General features: G+C 41.2%; 1 protein-coding gene across 1 annotated transcript in view; it reads left to right on the top strand.

Annotated features, from left to right (window-relative positions):
* Positions 1-19,664, top strand: part of LOC143276501 (putative methyltransferase-like protein 24) — a 32,706-nt gene extending 13,042 nt beyond the window's left edge. Inside the window, exons 3-8 of the mRNA XM_076581035.1 lie at positions 132-189; positions 5,134-5,268; positions 5,941-6,012; positions 8,394-8,565; positions 11,256-11,338; positions 15,681-19,664. Coding sequence (XP_076437150.1) covers positions 132-189; positions 5,134-5,268; positions 5,941-6,012; positions 8,394-8,565; positions 11,256-11,338; positions 15,681-15,891 — 731 coding nt within the window. The 3' untranslated portion in view covers positions 15,892-19,664. The remainder of the gene's footprint in view (positions 1-131; positions 190-5,133; positions 5,269-5,940; positions 6,013-8,393; positions 8,566-11,255; positions 11,339-15,680) is intronic.
* Positions 19,665-22,500: the final 2,836 nt, after the last annotated feature.

Here is a 22,500-nt window from a genome sequence, read left to right as displayed (position 1 = left end):
TGAAAAAGTGAACAGATCAAGGGGTAGATGAATAAAAACGATTAAACAATCTTTTGTAAACAAACAACTTTTTTTTTTAAATGAAGGAAAGAAGTAAGGCAGGAAAAAGTGTTTACGTGTTCTTGTTGCAGAAGGGACCTTGCCATCCTGTGTCCAAAGGCAGCTGAGTGCTGGCCAAGCCTTGTACAGGTAGCTGATTTCATGATGTGCTTTGTGTATTGCTTATCTGAGTGCATGTCATTTCACAAGGCATGATGGTAACATATTTGTTGTTGGTTTTTCCTTCAAACATTTATTATTCTGACACCCTTTCAAAAGGAGCAATGGCCTATAAATGAATAAACATCCATCCATCCATCCATCCATCTCTCTCTCTCTCTCTCTCTCTCTCTCTCTCTCTCTCTCTCTCATTGGTAGCCTTAAGTCTGGAAAGAGTGCTGGTCCTGATAAAATAATCACTGAAGTGATGAAACATGCAGACACAACTGTTTTTGACATTCTTGCTACCTTGTTCTATAAGCCGTTTGATAATGGTATCTTTACAGCAGAGTGGTCACAATCAATCATTGTTCCAATTTGTAAGAAAGGATATGTCAACGAGCCAAATAACTATCGTGGCATAGCATTAACAAGTGTTGCTAGTGAAGTGTATACACACATCTTAGACAAAAGGCTTACACCGTGTGCAAAAGAAGATAAACTCATTGAAGTGCAAGTGGGATTCAGAGGAGACTACAGCGCTATTGACCACATATTTACTCTTTATGCCATTGTTCAAAACATTTTGCGAAATAACTCTAAACTTTATGCAGCCTTTGTTGATTTCAGAAAGGCTTTTGACTCTAAATAGCAATGCTTTGTGGGCGGTTTTGAGAAACTATGGGGTGAATGGTAAAATGTATAGGGCTTTGGGAAGTATTCATGACAATGTACTGTCTTGTGTGCGTGATAAATGTTGTTACAGTGATTATTTCAATTGTCCCAAAGGAGTAAAACAGGGTTGCATGCTTAGCCCCCTGCTATTTCCCCTTTTCTTTAATGATTTAGTCATTGAATTATACCGAACTGGTAAGCATAGTATACAGTTAATTCCTGGTGCAGTTTCTTTTACTGTTCGCCGATGACGTAATATTGCTATCTGATACGGTTATTGGTATCCAGAATCAGCAGGATGGTCTTAAAAGAGAAGCTGACCGATTGCAACTGATTGTTAATCTTGAAAAAAACGAATGCCATGGTATTTAGAAAAGGGGATCTTTTGACAATCAGAGAAAGACGGTTTTAAGAAAATAAAGAACTAAAGTTTACAAATTCGTATAAGTATTTGGGAATGGTCTTATGACAAAGTTAACTATTACTATAGCTTTGTCAGAAGTTTGTAGAAAAGGGAAAAGGGGGGAGTTATGGAAATACAAAAGTCTCTGAAAAAGAAACTCAAGACAGTGGACTGAATCTGTTTTGGAAAATCTTTGATACAAAGATAGAACCACTCTTAAAACTTATGCAGCTAAAATATGGGAATTACACGAAGATAGTAAGCAGACTGAAAAAGTACATACTTTTGTAATAAAAAAGATTATTTTCTGTACCTCTGAATACATCTAATAGCTCAGTCTATGGAAAACGGGAAGATATCCGATGTATATCCAATCATATATAAAATGCATAAAATACTGGCTAAGACTTACAGCTTTACCAATGTCACGACTATGTAGAGAGGCCTATGAAATGCTCCTATTAAAACATGAATGTGGTCAGTTTAATTGGGTATCGACATACATAAGACACGGACTGAGAGTGGATTTGGTGTAGCTTGGTTGAGTCAAGGAGCTGGATATGAGCATGGTTTCATAAGCAAATTTAAAGACAGACTTATCTCATGCTATAAGCATAACTGGCATTCAGACTTAGAAGCTAATGATAGATACAGGTGGTTTTATTCCTTTAAAAGCGTCTTTCAGGAAGAAAGATATTTATCATTTGTAACAAACAAATGGCATAGGGATAGCCTCGTAAGGTTTAAACTGAGAGTAAGTGGACTAAAAAAAAAATACTTCAAACATTGGTTTTCCAGCGAAGAAGATGCAAATAACATGATGGAAGATGAAAATCACTTTCTCTTTTATTGCACCGCATACGACGATAATCAGAAAAATTATAGTCTGATAAATCCTTTCTTAGGTAACTCGAATCACAATCATGTTAATGTTGTAAATATTGTGAGGGGGGAGGAGGGGAGGGGAGAGGGAAAAGGAAAACAGAAAAGGTAGAAAACTACCAAAAAAAAAATGCATAACTAACATGCAGTTTCATGAAATAGTAACAATCCAATAATGATAGTAATAATCAGAAGCCATTAACACAATTCTGAATTACATTAAAGGAATGTAAAAATAGGGCAATGAACTAATGCCTGTGGAAGTTCGACCATAAGAACCACGTCAGAAATAACTTTCCGAAAATCATCTGCAGAATAGTTATTCTCTTTGAAATACTTGGACAAGAAGTGCTGACAGTGAAACAAACAATGATGCAAGCTGAACTGCTTACCACAGATCCATGTAACATTTTTACTATACTTTGTCTTCAGCGTATCAAGTTTTATACGGAAGAAAGTAGAGGTTATTAATCTTGTATAACAAGCTGATGGATTCGGTATCTTTTCTTTAATAATATTCACGGGAAATAATGTCCCTTTATGTTTTAAAAACTTTTCCTTCTATTGGTTATGAAATCGACCCCATGCTGTTTTTTCTAACAAAGTGTATGCCTCTTTTACGGAAAGACGGACATGTATTTTTGTCGATTTTTCTAAATCTTGTGCTCCTCTTTTAGCTGCTTTATCAGCAGTTTCATTGCCATGAATGCCTATATGAGAAGGCACCCAACAAAAACTGACCTCAGTCCCTTTAATCCTCAAACAATGTACCAAATGATTTGCCTCAATAACTAAGACAGGTCTTGTTTCAAGGCTAAACAATTCTAGAGCATGAAGTACTGATTTGGAATCAACAAAGAATGCTATTTTCGAGAAAACTATTTGATGGATCATAAGTAATTCAGAGCTTGTATCATATCAGTTAGCTCATTAGATAGTGGATCGATGCTGACTGAACTTTTTTTTATATTGCTAAGCGCCATTTTCTTCTCTGTCTCTGTGTGTTTTACACACAGGTGATAAGCCTTCGTATTTGCTATTTTTTGGAAACATTTCAACAAAGATTTCTGCCTTTTCCTGATCTGATAGAAATTTGTTTTGTAAGTCATTTGATATTGGGCAACTTGGTAACTTTATTCCATTTTTCATTTCTTACATTTTTGTCCAAACTTTATTAAAGTCTTTATGATTTAAAATTTCTTGTGAACAAAATGATGACCAGTGATCTTTTCTTTTTTTCTTTTTTTTTAGCTTGGGCTATTACTCTGAGTGTTTGCTTCCCTTATTTCTTTGTGGTTTTTGGGCTCACTGTCCGCGAGGTAGTTGTTAAATGTTTCTTTCTTGTAATTAACAGCCTTTTCACATGCATCATTCCACCAGGTGTGTGTGTGTGCGTGCGTGCGTGCATGCGTGCATGCGTGTGTGTGTGTGTGTGTGTGTGTGTGTGTTTAGCTCTGTTCTGCGTGGGGAAGTGGGACGGTTTTTGTCCCTTTTGGCGACGGGCGCAATAGCCGAGTGGTTAAAGCGTTGGACTGTCAATCTGAGGGTCCCGGGTTCGAATCACGGTGACGGCGCCTGGTGGGTAAAGGGGTGGAGATTTTTACGATCTCCCAGGTCAACATATGTGCAGACCTGCTAGTGCCTGAACCCCCTTCGTGTGTATAAGCAAGCAGAAGATCAAATACGCACGTTAAAGATCCTGTAATCCATGTCAGCGTTCGGTGGGTTATGGAAACAAGAACATACCTAGCATACACACCCCTGAAAACGGAGTACGGCTGCCTATATGGCGGGGTAAAAACGGTCATACACGTAAAAGCCCACTCGTGTGCTTACGAGTGAACGCAGAAGAAGAAGAAGAAGAAGTCCCTTTTGTCAACACTCTGCTCTGTCTGCTTCAGGTCCTCTTAAGTTCCTATGCTGGGTGAGAGGTGGACGTTAGAAAGCATTACCTTGCCCAGTCATTGTCCCTGTTTGTAAAGAATTTGTATGCCTTCTGCTTCTTCTTCCTTTATACGGCCAATATCATTTTACTCATGGTTCTGTCGTGGTTTGGGGAGATTGCCGAAGACTGCACTGTTGTAAGGATTTTTTAAAAAATTGTTTGGTGGCCTGGCCAGCCAGTGCACGTTCAGCATGCACCGACATGACTGTCTGTCTGTCTGTCTCTCTCTCTCCCCCCCCCTCTAATTTGTTCTTTCTTTCTTCTTTATATATATATATATATATATATATATATATATATATATATATATATCTTATTCACTTACTTAGTAGTGGTAGTGGTAATGGTAGTAGTGGTAGTTGTGATAGTTGTAGTGGTAGTAATAGCTTCGTTGTTTTTTGTTGTTGGTTTTTTCTTTGTTTATTGTTGCTATTTTGTGTTGTTTTGGGAGGTTTGGGGGTAGTTTTGTTGTTGTTGTTGTTGTTGTTTGTTTGCATGTTGAATTCCTTTGCCCTGAGGGCCGGATGAAAAAAGCATGTCCTTGCTTATTTCACTTTCCTCATTACAGAAAATTCATTCTCATTCTCATTCTCTCTCTCTCTCTCTCTCTCTCTCTCTCTCTCTCTCTCTCTCTCTCTCTCTCTCTCTCTCTCTCTCTCTCTCTCTCTCTCTCTCTCTCTGTCTCTGTCTCTCTGATTCTGTTGAAGGAAGGCTGAAAACAAGCCTATGTGCTTATTCACACCCCCTTTCCCCCTCAGTAAAACAGTTCGTTCATTCATTCATTCATTCATTCATTCATTCATTCATTTCCTTCTCTCTTTCTTTCCCTTTCTCCTTTCTCTCTTTCTCACCTCCCCCCCCCCCCCCCCCCCCACCTCTCTCTCTCTTTTTCTCTTTCTGATTGAAAAACTACAACAACAGCAACAAAACAAACAAAACAAACGAAACATCGTGTGTATGAATATAATGTATTTTGTGTATGTGTGTGTGTGTGTGTGTGTGTGTGTGTGTGTGTGTGTGTTTGATACAGAGTAATACAGAAGGACCCAGTTCAGTACAAGTGCCAGAACCAGGCTCTAATCAAGAACGAAATAGATGGTTATAGGTATTACTGCAGGGACAGAGGCTTTGAGGTGTCAGCACCTTGTTTGGTCTACTCCTTTGGGTAAGGCGCACACACACACACACACACACACACACACACACACACACGCACACACGCACACACACACAAATATACACAACACACAAACGCACACACGCACACACACACACACACACACACACACACACACACACACACACACACACACACAGAAACACGCTCATGCACATTCTTAATGTGAGGCTTTTTGTGGTGGTGGTGGTGGTAGGTGTGTGTGTGTGTGTGTGTGTGTGTGTGTGTGTGTGTGTGTGTGTCTGTATGTATGTATGTATGTATGTATGTATGCATCTGTAACTCTCTCTCTCTCTCTATCTCTCTTTCTCTCTCTCTCTTTCTCTCTGTCTGTGTGTCTGTCTGTCTGACTGTCTGTGTATCCGTGTCTGTGTCCGTGTGTATGTGTGTGTTTGTGTCTATGTGTCTGTGTCTGTGTGTGTCCTTGTGCACGTATGCGTGTGAGTGTGTTTGTGTGTGTGTGTGTGTGTGTGTATGTTTGTGCACGTGTGTGTGTGTGTTTGTGTGTGTGTGTGTGTGTGTGTGTTTGTGTGTGTGTGCACTGATGCGTGCGCTTGCGTGCATGGGTGTATGAACGTGTTTTCTCACGTGCAAGCATTAAGAAGAAAAAAAATTAATGTTTGTATTAATATAACCTGTATTTTGTGGTTCTGTTTCCAGAATCGCCTATGACTTCGCATTTGATGACTTTTTTGGTAATAAGGGATGCAATGTTTTCTCCTTCGATCCAAGGTAATTTTTGTTGTTGTTGGTGGTGGTGGTGGTGGTGTTGTAGTTGGTATTTTGTTGTTGTTTTTTTCCCATAGTAATTTTTGCCATTACCTTGGTGTTGACACCGGCTTGCATTTTATCATGAAGCTTTTATTATTATCATTATTATTATCATTATTATTATTATTATCATTATTATTATTATTCTTGTTTTTGGTGGTATTTTGTTGTTTTTCTCCCCCAGTAGTTTTCCTAGGTTTTGCCATTACCCTTGCATTTTATCATGAAGCTTTTATTATTATAATTATCATTATCATTATTATTATTATCATCATCATCATTATTATTATTATTATCATCGTTATTGTTGTTGTTGTTATTATTATTATTATCATTATCATCATCATCATTATTATTATTATTATTATTATTATTATTATTATCATTATTACTATTATTAAGAATCTACAGCAGGTGCAGACAGGTGTAGACAGATCACAGGGTAGAGAGTGGGCAATAGATTATTCAGCCAGTCCCACAGGGATAAGAGATCAGGCAAACCAGAAAAACAACAACAACAAAAGCAACAACAGCAAAAAAAATCATGAACACCCCCCCCCCCCCCCCCCCCCCCCGCCCCCCCCCCCCCACACACACACACACACCGCTCCCCGTCACCGCCCCCCACCCCCCACCCCCCCAAATGCGCCAAGGGACGCCAAGGCTAACTTCTTTCTTTTCTTTCTTTTTTTTTTTTTTTTTTTTTTTTTTTTTTTTTTTGGGGGGGGGGGGGGTCGGTTGTTGTTGTTGTTGTTGTTGTGTGTGTGTGTGCTTTAGTGACGCAGACAGACACGCTGATTTTTTCTCTCTCCAAGTTTGAATCGTTTATGGCTAGCGCAGAGAGAGAAGGAGGTAGGGGGCGTTGGGGGGCGGGGGGGGCGGGGGGGGGGGGGGACGTTGGGGGGGTGATGGGGGGTGGGGGACGAAACGACTTTTTAATTTCTTGCCAGTGGTTGAATATCGTTCTCTCTCACTGGGAAAGGGAAATGACAACAAAAGGAACAGTAAAAAACAAAACAAAAAAAAAGTAAAAAAAAACCACAACAACACCAGAACGAAACAAACCAAACCAAAAAAATAACAACGATACAGGGTTTCGTGTTGCTCAGTGACACCTCAATGAGCGCGGTATCAAATGACCTTTTGTACCCGCTCGTATGGTATGGAATCCTGCAACGAACTTCTCTCCCTCGACCGCTTTCACTGGCCAAACTTGTCACTTTAGCTGAAATGCTCTCAGTTTACAACATACGTGCATGACATTGAACACACAGACAGAGAGAGAGAGACGCTTAAACCCGCTTTTTATTTATTGACATGGGCCTTACTACAGCCCTTATGTCAGGGGTTTTGTTATTTATGGTGTTTATATAGCGCTGAATCTTGTGCAAAGACAAATCCAAGCGCTTTCGCACAAGTCATTCACACGCCTGCATAACTCTAAAACTGGAGAAACTGAAGACAAGGAAGAGGCAGGAAGGGAGGCTGTTTTGGGAAGAGGTGGGGTTTTTTTTTAGGCCAGACTTGAAAGGGCTGAGTGCGGAGACCTGACGAAGCGAAAGAGGAAGTTCATTCCAATTGTAAGGTCCAGAGACAGAGAAAGAACGGTGGCCAACAGTCGAGTGTTTGAATCTGGGGTCAGTTCTAAGTTGCGGTGTCAAATGTACTGGATGAAAGGAAACAAACTCGACAATAATTAAAGCAAATCATGTCAATAAATCAATTCAAAAACCAAATTACTAAAATCGCACTCTTGTGTATGTGCCCAACACAAGTATGCACACCATAACAAAGAAACAACATACACTAAACTATAAATATGCAATGTGACCATCAAGAGTACACGGCTGTAACAGGCTATTCATATAACTAGTGATGATCATGTGTTATTACCATCTATTTTCCTTTTCCTGATATCAACAGCTTCTGCTATGTATCTGGCTAAGCAAAATCATAATTTCATCATTTTCAGTGGATAACAGACTAAGCACGTCTTGTCTTTTCTCAGCAGCAATATGGAAAAAGTCGTGTCTTCGCTTTAAGTCTTCATAAACTTTACAATGAAATAAAGTATGATGTGTGTGTGTGTGTGTGTGTGTGTGTGTGTGTGTGTGTGTGTGTGTGTGTGCACGCATAATCTTTTGTGTGTATTCATGGTGTGTGTGTTTATTTTGAGTGTGTGTGTGTGTGCGTGCGTGTGTGTGTGTGTGTGTGAGTGTGTGTGTGTGTGTGTGTGTGTGTGTGTGTCGTTGTGTGTGTGTGTGTGTGTATGTATGTATGTGTTTGTGTGTGTGCGCGCGCGCGCGTATGTGTGTGTGTGTGTGTGTGTGTGTGTGTCTCAGCATGGACACCCCGGACCATCGCCGAAGTCGTCAGGTGATGTTCTACCAGATCGGTTTGGGTGGAGAGGACACGGATAGGTTCGAGGCGCGCTTGGACAGCTACGTCAAGACAAGATCCCTGTGGAAAATGAGGACCTTGAAAACGTTGGTGACTACCCTCAACCATACCAACGTAAGTGCACTGACGCTAGAGTCACGCCATACCAACATGGGTGGTAATAATTAACCCACTTAGCGCACAACATCACTTCTAGTAGCTCTGTTATAGTAGAAGTGACAGTAACAGCATCAACAGCAGTATTGATAGCATCATGGTCTGCGACGGCATCCGCATTGTGGTAGTAGTTGCAGCAGCAGTAGCAGTAGCAGCAGTATGGCTACTACTACTATCAGTAGTATGAATATCGCCCCAACACTCTGCTTATATCACAGATTGACATAAGTTTTACACTAGGGCCAACAGCAAAGTGAGAGCTGTATTATCAATGGTTTCTCCAGTCAATGGGAAATCATTTACAGCTTAGTCTTTTGTGAAGGACTACGACTCTCAAACTAGGAGGCAAAATTGCACTGGTTTCTTAGTGCCGCAGCCTTGTGGGCTAGTTGGCCTTTGGGAACCATCCCAACGCCGACTGTCCTAAAATCCTCTTGGCCGAGAGAGTGGGGGATGTAACTTGGGCAAGACACTCTCCACTATAATCAAATTCTAGCCCAAATAGTCGGAACAGCAGTTGCCTCCTCTGCTGTTCTGATGGTCATAGTCGGACACGACTGACTATCATATAAAAAGTATGAATAGCAGCAGCAGAACTAGTCGTAGCAGGAGTAGAAAGCGTAGAGTGATGGCCGAGAGGTAACACGTCCACCTAGGAAGCGAGAGAATCTGAACGCGATGGTTCGAATCACAGCTCAGGCGCCGATATTTTCTCCTCCTCCTCCTCCACTAGACCTTGAGTGGTGGTCTGGACGCTAGTCATTCGGATGAGACGATAAAGTGAGGTCCCGTGGGAAGCAATCACTTAGCGCACGTGAAAGAACCCACGGCAGCAAAAGGGCTGTTCCTGGCAAAATTCTGTAGAAAAATCCACTTCGATAGGAAAGACACATAAAACTGCACGCAGGCAAAAAAATAAAATAAAATAAAATAAAATAAATAATAAAATAAAAAAGGGTGGCGCTCTCAGTGTAGCGACACACTTTCCCTGGGGAGAGCAGCCCGAATTTCACACAGAGAAATTTGTTGTGATGTGATAAAAAGAGAGATACAATACAATACAATACAATACAATACAATACAATGCAAATAGTAGCAGGAACAAAAGCGGTAGCAGGAGATAGAACAGCAGAAGCAATTCCTAGCAGTATTTCTTTCTTTCTTTTCTTTTTTTTTTTTTTTTTTAATCACAACAGATTCCTCTGTGTGAAATTCGGGCTGCTCTCCCCAAGGAGAGCGCGTCGCTACACTACAGCGCCACCCCTTTTTTTTTGTATTTTTTTCCTGCGTGCAGTTTTATCTGCTTTTCCTATCGAAGTGGATTTTTCTACAGAATTTTCCCAGGAACAACCCTTTGGTTGCCGTGGGTTCTTTTACATGCGCTAAGTGCATACTAGCAAACGGAACCTCGGTTTATCGTCTCATCCGAATGACTAGCGTCCAGACCACCACTCAAGGCCTAGTGGAGGGGGAGAAAATATGGGCGGCTGAGCCGTGATTCTCTCGCTTCCTAGGCGGACACGTTACTTGTAGGCCATCACTCCACAGTAGCAGCTGAACGTGTAGTTTGGAGCAGCAGCAATAATAGCAGCAGCTGCAGTGGAACTGGTGCCAGGATTAGCAGTAGAAATAACTGCAGCGGTGGATGTGGTGAGCGTGTGTGTGCATTGCGTGCGTGCGTGCGTGCGTGTGTGTGTGTGTGTGTGTGTGTGTGTGTGTGTGTGTGTGTGTGTGTCTTTTCACTATCAGTGATATTAGACGATATTGCGGTGGTGAGCGTGTGTGCATTGCGGGCGTGCGTGTGTGTGTGTATGTATGTGTGTGTGTGTGTGCGTGCGTGCGTGTGTGTGTGTGTGTGTATTTATGTGTGTGTGTGTGTGCGCGCGCGCGTGTTTGTATGTGTGTGTGTGTTCGTTCTTTAGTTTAGCGTCTTTTCACTATCAGTGATATCAGACGATATTGCGGTGGTGAACGTGTGTGAATTGCGTGCGTGCGTGCATGCGTGTGTGTGTGTGTATATGTGTGTGTGTGTATGTGTGTGTGTATTTATGTGTGTGTGTGAGTGTCTGTGTGTGTGGGTGTGGGTGTGTGGGTGTGTTCGTTCTTTAGCTTAGCGTCTTTTCACTATCAGTGATATTAGACGATATTGCGGTGGTGAACCTGTGTGCATTGCGTGTGTGCGTGCGTGTGTGTATGTGTGTGCGTGTGTGTGTGTGCGTGTGTGTGTGTGTGTGTGCGTGTGTGTGTGTGTGTGTGCGTGTGTGTGTGTCTTTATGTGTGCGTGTGTGTATGTGTGTGCGTGTGTGTGTGTGTGTGTGCGTGTGTGTGTGTGTGTGTGTGCGTGTGTGTGTGTCTTTATGTGTGTGTGTGTGTGTGTGTGTGTGTGTGTGTGTATGTGTGTGTGTGTGTTCGTTCTTTAGTTTAGCGTCTTTTCACTATCAGTGATATTAGACGATATTGCGGTGGTGAACCTGTGTTCATTGCGTGCGTGCGTGCGTGCGTGCGTGCGTGTGTGTGTGTGTGTGTGTGTGTGTGTGTGTGTGTGTGTGTGTGTGTGTGTGTGTGTGTGTGTGTGTGTGTGTGTGTGTGTGTGTGTGTGTGTGTGTGTGTGTGTGTGTGTAAACTGATAAATGATCTCTTTTCTCCAGAGAATCATTGATGTACTGAAGGTGGACATAGAGTGTTCAGAATGGGATGCCGTTCGAAACATGATAGACTCGGGGATACTGAAGTAAGTTATATGGTGTGTGTGAGTGTGTGTGTGTGTGTGTGTGTGTGTGTGTGTGTGTGTGTGTGTGTGTGTGTGTGTGTGTGTGTGTGTGTGTGTGTGTGTGTGTGTGTGTGTTTGCACATGTCTATGTATGCATGTGTGTACGCATGTGTGTGAGTTCACATGTAGGTGTATGTCTGTTTTTTAGTTTGCGTGTGTGCGTACGCGCACGTGCCTGTGTGTGTGTGTGCATTAGCAATCATCTTTTTTTTTCCTTTGAAATTTAAACTCTCATCCTATTGCCCGTGCATCTATGAAAATTAACACTGATGGAGTCTCCCGTCGGACCGACGGATGAGTAGGCAGGCAGGCAGGCAGTCTTATCTGTCAGTGTGTGTCCTCATATGGGAGAAGAGGCCGATTCTGGATGCGCAGCACTTCCCACAGGTGTTGCAAGGGAAAACGTCTCCAGAAGTTGGAGATTGAAACTCTCATCCTGTTGTTCGTATATCTATGACAATTAACGTTCATTCCCATTCAGTTACTTCCATTTCTTGAACATGTGTTGAGCTCCTTTTCAAGGAGGTGTGGGGGTTTGGGGGGAAGGTGTTGGGGGGGGCGTGGGTGTGTGGGGGAAGGGCGAGGGGGGATTCCAATCGGCCAATCATCTCATCCGGAAGTCCAGACCCCCCAAGACCACCACGACACGTGGTCAGGTGGGTGAAAGGGGAGCTCGCGGAGTTTTAGTTTCAGTTTCACTTTCACTTTCAATTTCCTCAAGGAGGCGTCACTGCGTTCGGGCAAATCGATCGATCGATCGATTGATAGATTGATTGATTGATTGATAATCAACTAAAATGACAAACAAATGGATAAATATATGAAATCGAAATTATGAAGAAGAAAAAAGAGAAATAACGATGATGATATTGATAATAGTAATAATATTGATAATGATAATGATTATTATTATTATCATCATCATCATCATCATAATGATAAAATAAATAGATAAATAATTAGATGAATATATTTTCTTTAAACACACACACACACACACACACACACACACACACACACACACACACACAACTTGAGGCTCCTCAACAGCCATAAAACAATAGTGATTTTTTTTTTCTGGAAGGAAATACATGGGAGATATAAAAAGAAAAAAAAAAGAAAAAAGAAAACAAAGAGAGCTTAGCGGACAAAACTATGACCCTGCCCCTTCCCCCCCACCCCCCTCAACCACCCCTACCCCTCCCCCCCCCTCTCCCCACCCCCACCCCCCAGGCACCACTGCGACCATGGACCATTATTGGTGGTTCTAAAAGAATGAATGTAGAATATTTTGTAAAACACACACACACACACACACACACACACACACACACACACACACACACACACACACACGGAGAGAGAGAGAGAGAGAGAGAGAGAGAGAGAGAGAAGACGAAAAAAGGCTATAAAAAATAATAATAATAATAAATTTTAAAAAAAAGAAAGAAAGAAAAAAAAAAGAAAAATAGGGCAAAACTATACAGCAACAAACGGGCATTGTGAATGTAACTTATATCCAAACAGAAAAGAGGTATTGATGTGCCCATGCTATGGGGTGGAGCGGAGGGGGGCGGGGGTGTGGGGGGGGGGGGGGGTGAAATAATCAAGACGTCTCGAGCGCATGTAGCCGAAGGGAGGTAATCCACACTGACGGTCCAAGATCGTTCCGGAAACATTTCACATTTACCTGTGGAACAATTTGTTAGTTTGAGTTGTAGCAGTATGTCAGTATGCTGGTATCCCAGCGACTAGTTGGTGGGGGGGTCACTTGTTTAAAAAAAAGATGTATGGATGGATGTATGTAAGTATGTATGTATGTCTGTCCCTTCACGACCTTTACGCACTTGTTGATGAAAGAACGTTCAAAAGGGTTATACCTGGCAAAATTCGGTAGAAAAATCCACTTCGCGATAGGAAAAACAATTAAAACAGGACGCAGGAAAAACTACAAAAAAAGACAACAACAAAAAAGGTGGCGCTGTAGTGTAGCGACGTGCTCTCCCTAGGGAGATCAGCCTGAATTTTACACAGATAAATCTGTTGTGATTAAAAAAAAAAACAAAAAAAAAAAAAAAACCGAATCTGTTGGTGTCCGCAAACCGCAAATTTCAAGAGAAAAACAATGAATAAGCTTTTAATTTCCTTTCGCATCTCTTCTTTTTTTACCGCACGTTTTATTGCTTTTACCTCTCTGTCAAATTCTGTCTTCTCCTGTAAGACAATCAGAAAAGTACACACACACACACACACACACACACACACACACACACACACATGTATATATATAATTATATATATGTATATGTCATACATATGTAATGTGTGTGTGGGTGGGTGTGCGCCGGCGCGCGTGTGTGTGCGTGAAGTAAAAAAGCAACAACAAAATTTACTTTCTGTCTTTGCTGCTCTCTGCACATGACAGATGATCGGTATAAGGACAGGCCCGGCGCTTCCTTTTTTTTGAGGAAGTGTCGGGGTTTGTTCCAATGTACCTTTTATTTACCTGTGTGCTAGCTGAATCGGTAGCGTAAGCAGCACTGACTTGAAGTTGTGTACCTTGTGAATGGAGAGAGTTACCACTCTTTACTATTTGTTAACCAAAATTTTAAAGTTTTGAAACTCCAGTGGCATAGCTGGCGAGCAAAAAACAAAAAAAAACGTTGACTGACCCTGTTTAATCATTTTCTTCAGGACGTAATGAATTTTCATTTCCCTCGCGAATCGAACATATGTCCCTCAAAATTCCTCGTGTTTGTGACTTCTCCCCATGAACACTTCTGACGGGCGCAATAGCCGAGTGGTTAAAGCGTTGGACTTTCAATCTGAGTGTCCCGGGTTCGAATCACGGTGACGGCGCCTTGTGGGTAAAGGGTGGAGATTTTTATGATCTCCCAGGTCAACATGTGTGCAGACCTGCCAGTGTCTGAACCCCCTTCGTGTGTATACGCAAGCAGAAGATCAAATACTCACGTTAAAGATCCTATAATCCATGACAGCGTTCGGTGGGTTATGGAAACAAGAACATGCCCATCATGCACATACCCGAAAGCGGAGTATGGCTGCCTACATAGCGGGTTAAAAACGGTCATACGCGTAAAAGCCCACTCGCGTAAATACGAGTGAACGTGGGAGTTGCAGCCCACGAACGCAGAAGAAGAAGAAGACTTCTGACTCACATTTGTGAGGAATGCTTGTTTACTCCTTACACGTAACCTATATAATTATTATACAGTTTACGTCAAGAGTAAATATCGTAAACGTTGCGTAACTAACTCATAGTCCACCACCTCCAGTTCCTCTCCACCCTATGATTATTATTCAGACGATCAGTTGGAATGGCAGTTGTAACTGATTGTGTACTCTGTCAAATATTGATCAACGCTTAGTAGACCTATTTGGAACATGGTCATATTTTCAGGTACCATCGCGGGGTTTTTTTTCTGACATAAACCATGCCTTGTTCCTGACATAAACCATGCTTTGTTCCTGACATAAACCATGCCTTGTTCCTGACACATACCATGCCTTGTTCCTGACACATACCATGCCTTATTTCTGACATATACCATGCCTTGTTTCTGACACATATACCATGTCTTGTTCCTGACGTAAACCATGCCATGTTCCTGACATATACCATGCCTTGTTCCTGACATATACCATGCCTTGTTTTTGACATATACCATGCCTTGTTCCTGACATATACCATGCCTTGTTTCTGACATATACCATGCCTTGTTCCTGACATATACCATGCCTTGTTCCTGACACATATACCATGTCTTGTTCCTGACGTAAACCATGCCTTGTTCCTGACATATACCATGCCTTGTTCCTGACATATACCATGCCTTGTTCCTGACATATACCATACCTTGTTCCTGACATATACCATGCCTTGTTCCTGACATATACCATGCCTTGTTCCTGACATATACCATGTCTTGTTCCTGACGTAAACCATGCCTTGTTCCTGACATATACCATGCCTTGTTCCTGACATAAACCTTGCCTTATTCCTGACATATACCGTGCCTTGTTCCTGACATATACCATGCCTTGTTCCTGACATATACCATGCCTTGTTTTTGACATATACCATGCCTTGTTCCTGACATATACCATGCCTTGTTCCTGACATATACCATGCCTTGTTCCTGACATACACCATGCCTTGTTCCTGACATATACCATGCCTTGTTCCTGACACATATACCATGCCTTGTTTCTGACACATATACCATGCCTTGTTCCTGACGTAAACCATGCCATGTGTTTCTCTCTCCATCACGTTTGACAGACAGGTGAAGACTTTCTTTGTGGAGTGGCACATCTTCAAAGACTGCCCGGCCAGGGAGAACTACCCTCAGATGCTCACCCTGCTGGCGGATCTGCAGAAAGCTGGATTCCAGTCCTTCAACGCCATCCCGCAGGAGCCCAATCTGTACTGGGACACGTTTAATGTGCAGACGGAGTTTGCCTACCTGAACTCACGATTTTTGACACGGTAGACAGCAGCCCATGTTGGCATAGTGATACGAGCATTCATGTGATCATGGGTACGTTTGTGGATAACTGTAATCTAGCAGTACTAAAAAACAAAACAAAATACAAATACAAATAAATAAATAAATAAATAAATAACACCGTACCACTACATTTACACGTAACAGCTAGTCAAGAATAAGGTAACGGCTTACAATAACCGCAACAATGTTAATGTTATACACAGCCCCAATCTTGCGGTTATGTAACCATCACACGCTCGTGATAAAGGTACATAATGCTACAGTAAAATTTTGTGAAGCAAACGTTTCTTTGGTCAATAGTACAGTTGTTTATTTTTTTTAACAGTAAAATGTCTCACCAAGTCGTTCTCCACCTAGCATTTGTTGGAACTGTAATGTCAACGTTACCAAAGAAATCATCTTATCGTTCATTCCTTGACCAGTGCTGCGTTTTGTATCAGTATCAGTATCAGTATCAGTAGATCAAGGAGGCATCACTGCGTTCGGTCAAATCCATATACGCTACACCACATCTGCCAAGCAGATGCCTGACCAGCAGCGTAACCCAAGTCAGGCCTTGAGAAAATAAAATAATTAAAAAAATAAAATAAAATAAAGATAGCAAAAATAAAATAAAATAAATTAAAAGAAAAAAGAAAAAATAGAATTAAACAAAATAAAACTAAATAAAATAAAATAAAAATTAACAAAAATAAAATAAAATAAAATAAATATATAAATAAAAAATAATAGATAAATGCATAAAAATATTACTACTAATAATAATATTTATAAGGCGCAAAATCTTGATCGAGTCAACTCTAGGCTCACACACACACACACACACACACACACAGAAACAAATGGATGATGTTCGTTTATTGCCTTGCTATGTTGTCTGTGTTGTATATAATGGTTTCTCCAGTCAATGGGAAATCATTTACAGCTTAGTCTTTTGTGAAGGACTATGACTCTCAAACTAGGAGGCAAAATTGCACTGGCTCTTAGTGCTGCAGCCTTGTGGGCTAGTTGGCCTTTGGGAATCATCCCAACCCCGACTGTCCTAAAACCCTCTTGGCCGAGAGAGTGGGGATGTAACTTGGGCAAGACACTCTCCACTATAATCAAATTCTAGCCCAAATAGTCGGAACAGCAGTTGCCTCTGTTCTGGTGGTCATAGCCGGACACGACTGACTATCATACATGTTGTCTATGCCGATATACGCCTAAACCTTTCCCACACGTCACACTGCTCTACCATTCCCTAACCCCCTGTATGTTTGATATTATTTCGTGTTGCGGTGAATCATTGTCAGAAAACTTTTTTGTGTGAAATGAACCAGCGTTGTTCACCCGCGGATCAACAACGGTAAAGAAGACGTATTGATTGATTAATTGATTGATTGATTGATTACTTGATTAACTGATTGATTGTCTTAGTGACTGACTGAGCACTAATTGATTGATTGATTAAGTGTCAATCACGTTCTGATCGTTCATCTTTTCGAGGATTTTCAATTTTCATCGGTTATCTGATGAGTGGTGTTTATTCATTTTTGTACGGTTTGCAGTCGGTCAGCAATGCTTTGGGCTGTCTGTCGTTCATGGTTTTTGACTCACTTGTGTAAACAAAGTGAGTCTATGTTTTAACCCGGTGTTCGGTTGTCTGTGTGTGTGTGTGTGTGTGTGTGTGTCCGTGGTAAACTTTAACATTGACAGTTTCTCTGCAAATACTTTGTCAGTTGACACCAAATTAGGCATAAAAATAGGAAAAATTCAGTTCTTTCCAGTCATCTTGTTTAAAACAATATTGCACCTCTGGGATGGGCACAAAAAAATAAATAATGAAGCCTAATTATATGCAAACTGCATTTACTGTTATATTTATATTTTTTGTATTCTCTAAACTTGGCACTTTGATCTGATATTCTGACCCAACAACAAGAGCAGTCATTATTATCATTTTTTGTTCAAACAGGAACATCTTTTTCTAAGCATGGAAGTTTTATTTATTTTGCAAACGTTTTGGTGCAGAGAGTAAAAAAGGGAAATTACTCTGTAATTATGCTAGGGGACTTCATTTGCTTTCAACTGATCTTTCTCACACTTAAACATTACATTTTGAAATTATACTCAATACATAAAAAGCTTGTGTGTTTTACTCTCAGTCACAAGTGAGTCTTGAAGGCCTTGCCTCTCTTGTTGTTGTTGTTGTTGTTGTTGTTTATTAATCAAATCGGTTGCTTTAAAATCTTATTAACTCTGTGCTTGCTTTCCAATGGAATGTTGACATCCACCCCCCCACCCCCCGCCTCCTGCACTCCCCCCTACCCCCCACCCCTCCCTCCCCACCTCTCCCCCCCACCCCCTCCCTCTTTCAGGACTGACAGAATCAGAAGCATGACAGATTGAAACAAAACAAGGAAAGTATAAAAAATAATTTTAAAAAAACCAAACAAACAAAAGAGGTATACATTACACCTGCTGTCTTTTACAACAAGCCTGTCGTGTTTGCTGCAGATTTCGATTGGGAAACATTGTTTTAAACAAGCTGCTATCAGTTTCATACACATGGAGAAATAAGCTTTTTTTTTTTCTTTTTTTTTTAGCAATGTAATAGTTGTTTGTTCCAAACACTGGCACACGAGAATTTTTTTTTTTTTTTTTTTTTTTAGTTGCCGAAATTATCCATATGATTAACCCTTTCACCGCCAAGCTGGCATTTATGCACAGACGTGATAGAGGAGACATGTCACTGAAATGTGACCATTCATTGGTCTGTTATCCATGAACCTACTGCTCTTAATGTTCGTTGGTAGGATTGGCCATGTTTTCTATACATCGTAGGGGGGAATCCCCAGCTATTCTTAGCCATTTTCTTTTCTGTGTTTATACAACAAGGGAATTTTGTACTATAGATTGACTGGGGGTGAAAGGGTTAAATGAATCTATTATCAATATTGTAGAAATGTTCGTATGTTTTTCGTTCAAATTTGGTTTATTGTTGGTGGGTTACTGCTTGAAAGACAACGGAGGCGACAAATCATGGATGTTCGTCCGTCGGGATCGACGAGGACCACCTAGTCATCCTGGGGGTGGGTGGTTGGGCTGTATATCTGGATTTACAACATTCGGTCATGAGTACTAATTCTTTGCATGTTTATTCCTTTTCTATTTACATACCTGTTTGCACTTTAATGATAATGTTATGTTTAGAGCAAATTTGCAGTCGAGCGTTCATGAATCTGAAAAATAAAAGAAGAAGCCATTTTTGAATACGTATTCAAAACAGACGTTTTCTATTGTGTCATACGCAGCTTTGCTTGCGCGCATTAAATTTTTATGGTAATAATGCTCGTGTGTGTGTGTGTGTGTGTGTGTGTGTGTGTGTGTGTTGGAATGGCTGGGAAGGGACAGAGGCCGTGTCATAACTTGTCACCTAACGTCAATGATATACATTTTGTGAATTTGATATGCTGTTGCACCTGTGGTAGACTACCTGTGTACAGAAGCAACAAATAAAAAGAAAACCGTGCCATGCGTATAAGAAATCATATTTCATCCAATAAATCTATGCACTCAGTTGTTCATTCTGCGTGTGCCTGAAGCGTACAGATTGCTGTCTGATAGTGCCATATGGTTTTGTGCCGTGTCAGGGATTGGTTACGTCATCTTGCCCAATGGAACTGTTTTGAATTGTATGGTTATGATTTTTTTTTTCTTTCTTTCCCCCATTTTCTTTTCTTTTCTTTTTTTTTTTTCTTTCTTTTTTTTTTTTTTTTTTATATACTGTCGTGTTTGCATTGAGTGCTATCATTGTATTCTGTGTGTTTGCTGTTTACATGCATTAAATCTAGTATTATTATTATTATTATTATTATTATTATTTTATTAAACGATACATAAAAAAAAACTTCAACTGAAACTTGTGTTCGAAATTTTTCTTCAGCCTCTGTGTGTGTGTGTGTGTGTGTGTGTGTGTCTGTCTGTCTGTCTGTCTGCCTCAATCTTTCACTCTCTCTTTCTCTTTCTCTCTCTCTCACTCTCTCTCTCTCTCTCTCTGTCTCTCTTTCACTCTCTCTCTCTTTCACTCTCTCTCTGTTTCTCTCTGTCTCTCTCTCTCTTTCACTCTCTCTCTCTCTTTCTGTCTCTCTATCTCTCTCTGACTCTCTCTCTCTCTTTCACTCTCTCTCTGTCTCTCTCTCTCTCTCTCTTTCACTCTCTCTTTCACTCTCTCTCTCTCTCTCTGTCTCTCTCTCTCTCTCCTTCACTCTCTCTGTGTCTGTCTCTCTCTTTCACTCTCTCTCTCTTTTTCTAAAATATTTTTTTGTTGTTTTTTTCTCCTTTGGTATGTATCTCTGCTAACACCATGCTTTCATTTTTATTTAGTATTGTGTAGTGTAGACCCTATTCAGGGCGGGGACTGGATTTAACAAAGCGCACCAGTGCTTTTCTATTATCCTCCAAATAAAGAATTTTGTCTTGTCTTGTCTTGTCTCTCTCTCTCTCTCTCTCTCTCTCTCGCTCTCTGGGAAAGCCACATTAATTCAAGTGAAAGGTTTAATATGTATAGAATGTTTTAATCATACAGTGAAGAGATACCTACCTTTTGTGAAACGTGAACAGACACCTGCGATGTACTCTAACCAGATTCAGATTTGGTATTTCTGATAAATAAAATTAAAAAATAAAAAATACACAGATATCGTTATAAAACCGTGAATAATTCAGAATTATGATGTCCTCTGTGCGAGATATCCAGAGGGGGTGAAGTTCATTAATTTTTTGTTTTGAAGTGCCCTGCCCTAACAGACCTTCGAGTTAAATGTATCCCGAAGAAATATCATACATATCCATGTCCGTTTAGATTATGTTTGTTGATGTCATCGACTGATAATGAAACAATGTGCAGTTTAGCTTTGTATTTATTTCGAGCACTTCAGCTGAGAGAAACACTAGTATCCTAATTGTTTTGGTATCTGGTTATGCTTATTGTGTTCACATGGTTGTAGTCACGCGTGTTATCGCCCCCTGTTCATATGGGGCAATGGCCTTAAATGAATAAATCATCTTAACTCTCTCCATACGAACGGCGAAAGTGACGACGTTAACAGCGTTTCACCCCAGTTACCATCATCAAAATATTGCAAGCGGAACGCTCTTATACTGAAGAGGTGACTGTTGACAAAGAATACCACAGTTCTGACAACGGAAGCTAAAGGTTTGGTCATTCAGACACCTACTGGAAATCCGAGGGGTCTGTGTAGAGGAGAAGAGAGGACTGGCCGTACTGAGTGAGTTAATCTCTCTCTCTCTCTCTCTCTCTCTCTGAGAGAGAGAGAGAGAGAGAGAGAGAGAGAGCTTGCAAGTCACATGCGCATTGATATATTACTCACACTATTTGATTCATTATGTAATATTTTTTGTTAGTGGCCCACTCCTTTGTTATGGGCCGGAGGCCTAGCAAATAAACCATTGTCTTGTCTTGTCTCTCTCTCTCTCTCTCTCTCTCTCTCTCTCTCTGAGAACTTGGTAGGCATCCTTTGTTAATTCTCAAGTTAGGTGCTCGTCGGGTGTGTAGGCAGTCATACTCCGTTTGGGGTGGGGTGGCTGGAGGGTGCATGCTGGGTATGTTCATATTTCCACAACCCACCGAACGCTGACATGAATTCTGGGATCTTTAACGTGCGTATTTGATCTTCTGCTAGCGTAATGCACTCGAAGGGGGTTCAGGCACTAGACAGGTCTGACTTTCTGCACATCTGTTAACCTGGGAGATCGGAAAAATCTCCATCCTTTACCCACCACGCGCTGTGGCCGGGATTCGAACCCGGTACCTGCAGAATGAAACCACTCTGCTGATGTGCCCATCAGCCTTGGATTTTCAGCCTGAAGGTACCGGGTTCAAATCCCCGTCGCAGTTCCAGACAAGCTGTATTTTTTGCCTCTTGACTTGTTAAAATCTTATTAAGTGTCTTTTAGAATGAACTTCCTCTTTCGCTTCGTCAGGTCTCCGCACTCAGCTCTTTCAAGTCTGGCCTTAAAAGCCACCTCTTCCCTGCCTCTTCCTTGCCTTCAGTTTCTTCTTAAGTTTTAGAGTTATGCGTGTGAATGACTGGTGTGAAAGCGCTTTGATTTGTCTCTGCACAAGATTCAGCGCTATATAGATGCTATCATTATTGTTATTATTTTAGTCATGACAATTTTCATTTGTTTGATTTCTGTAGGAGATTACTAGCTCTGCTGTGGACGATGGGCTTTCATAATAATCACGACAATCAACAGTGCTGGCTTTTTAGATGAAACACAATATACACTAGTACCTCATCTCACTGTCAGTGTCTACGGAAACGAATACCAATTTCCTTCGCTTCTTGACCGAGACTGTTTTATACTTACTGTGTGATGAAACACACACACACACACACACACACACACACACACACACACACACACAAACACACACACACACGCGCGCGCACGCACGCACACACACACACTACGCACGCACGCACGCACGCACACACGCACACGCTCGCACGCACACACACACACACACACACACACACACACACACGTGTGGTCAGTGGTGAAGAGACAGACAGAAACAGT

The sequence above is a fragment of the Babylonia areolata genome, chromosome 32 (genome assembly GCF_041734735.1).
Source record: "Babylonia areolata isolate BAREFJ2019XMU chromosome 32, ASM4173473v1, whole genome shotgun sequence".
Taxonomy (NCBI): domain Eukaryota; kingdom Metazoa; phylum Mollusca; class Gastropoda; order Neogastropoda; family Buccinidae; genus Babylonia; species Babylonia areolata.
Note: the sequence above shows the minus strand (reverse complement) of the source record. Positions and strands in the feature narration are given on the sequence as shown.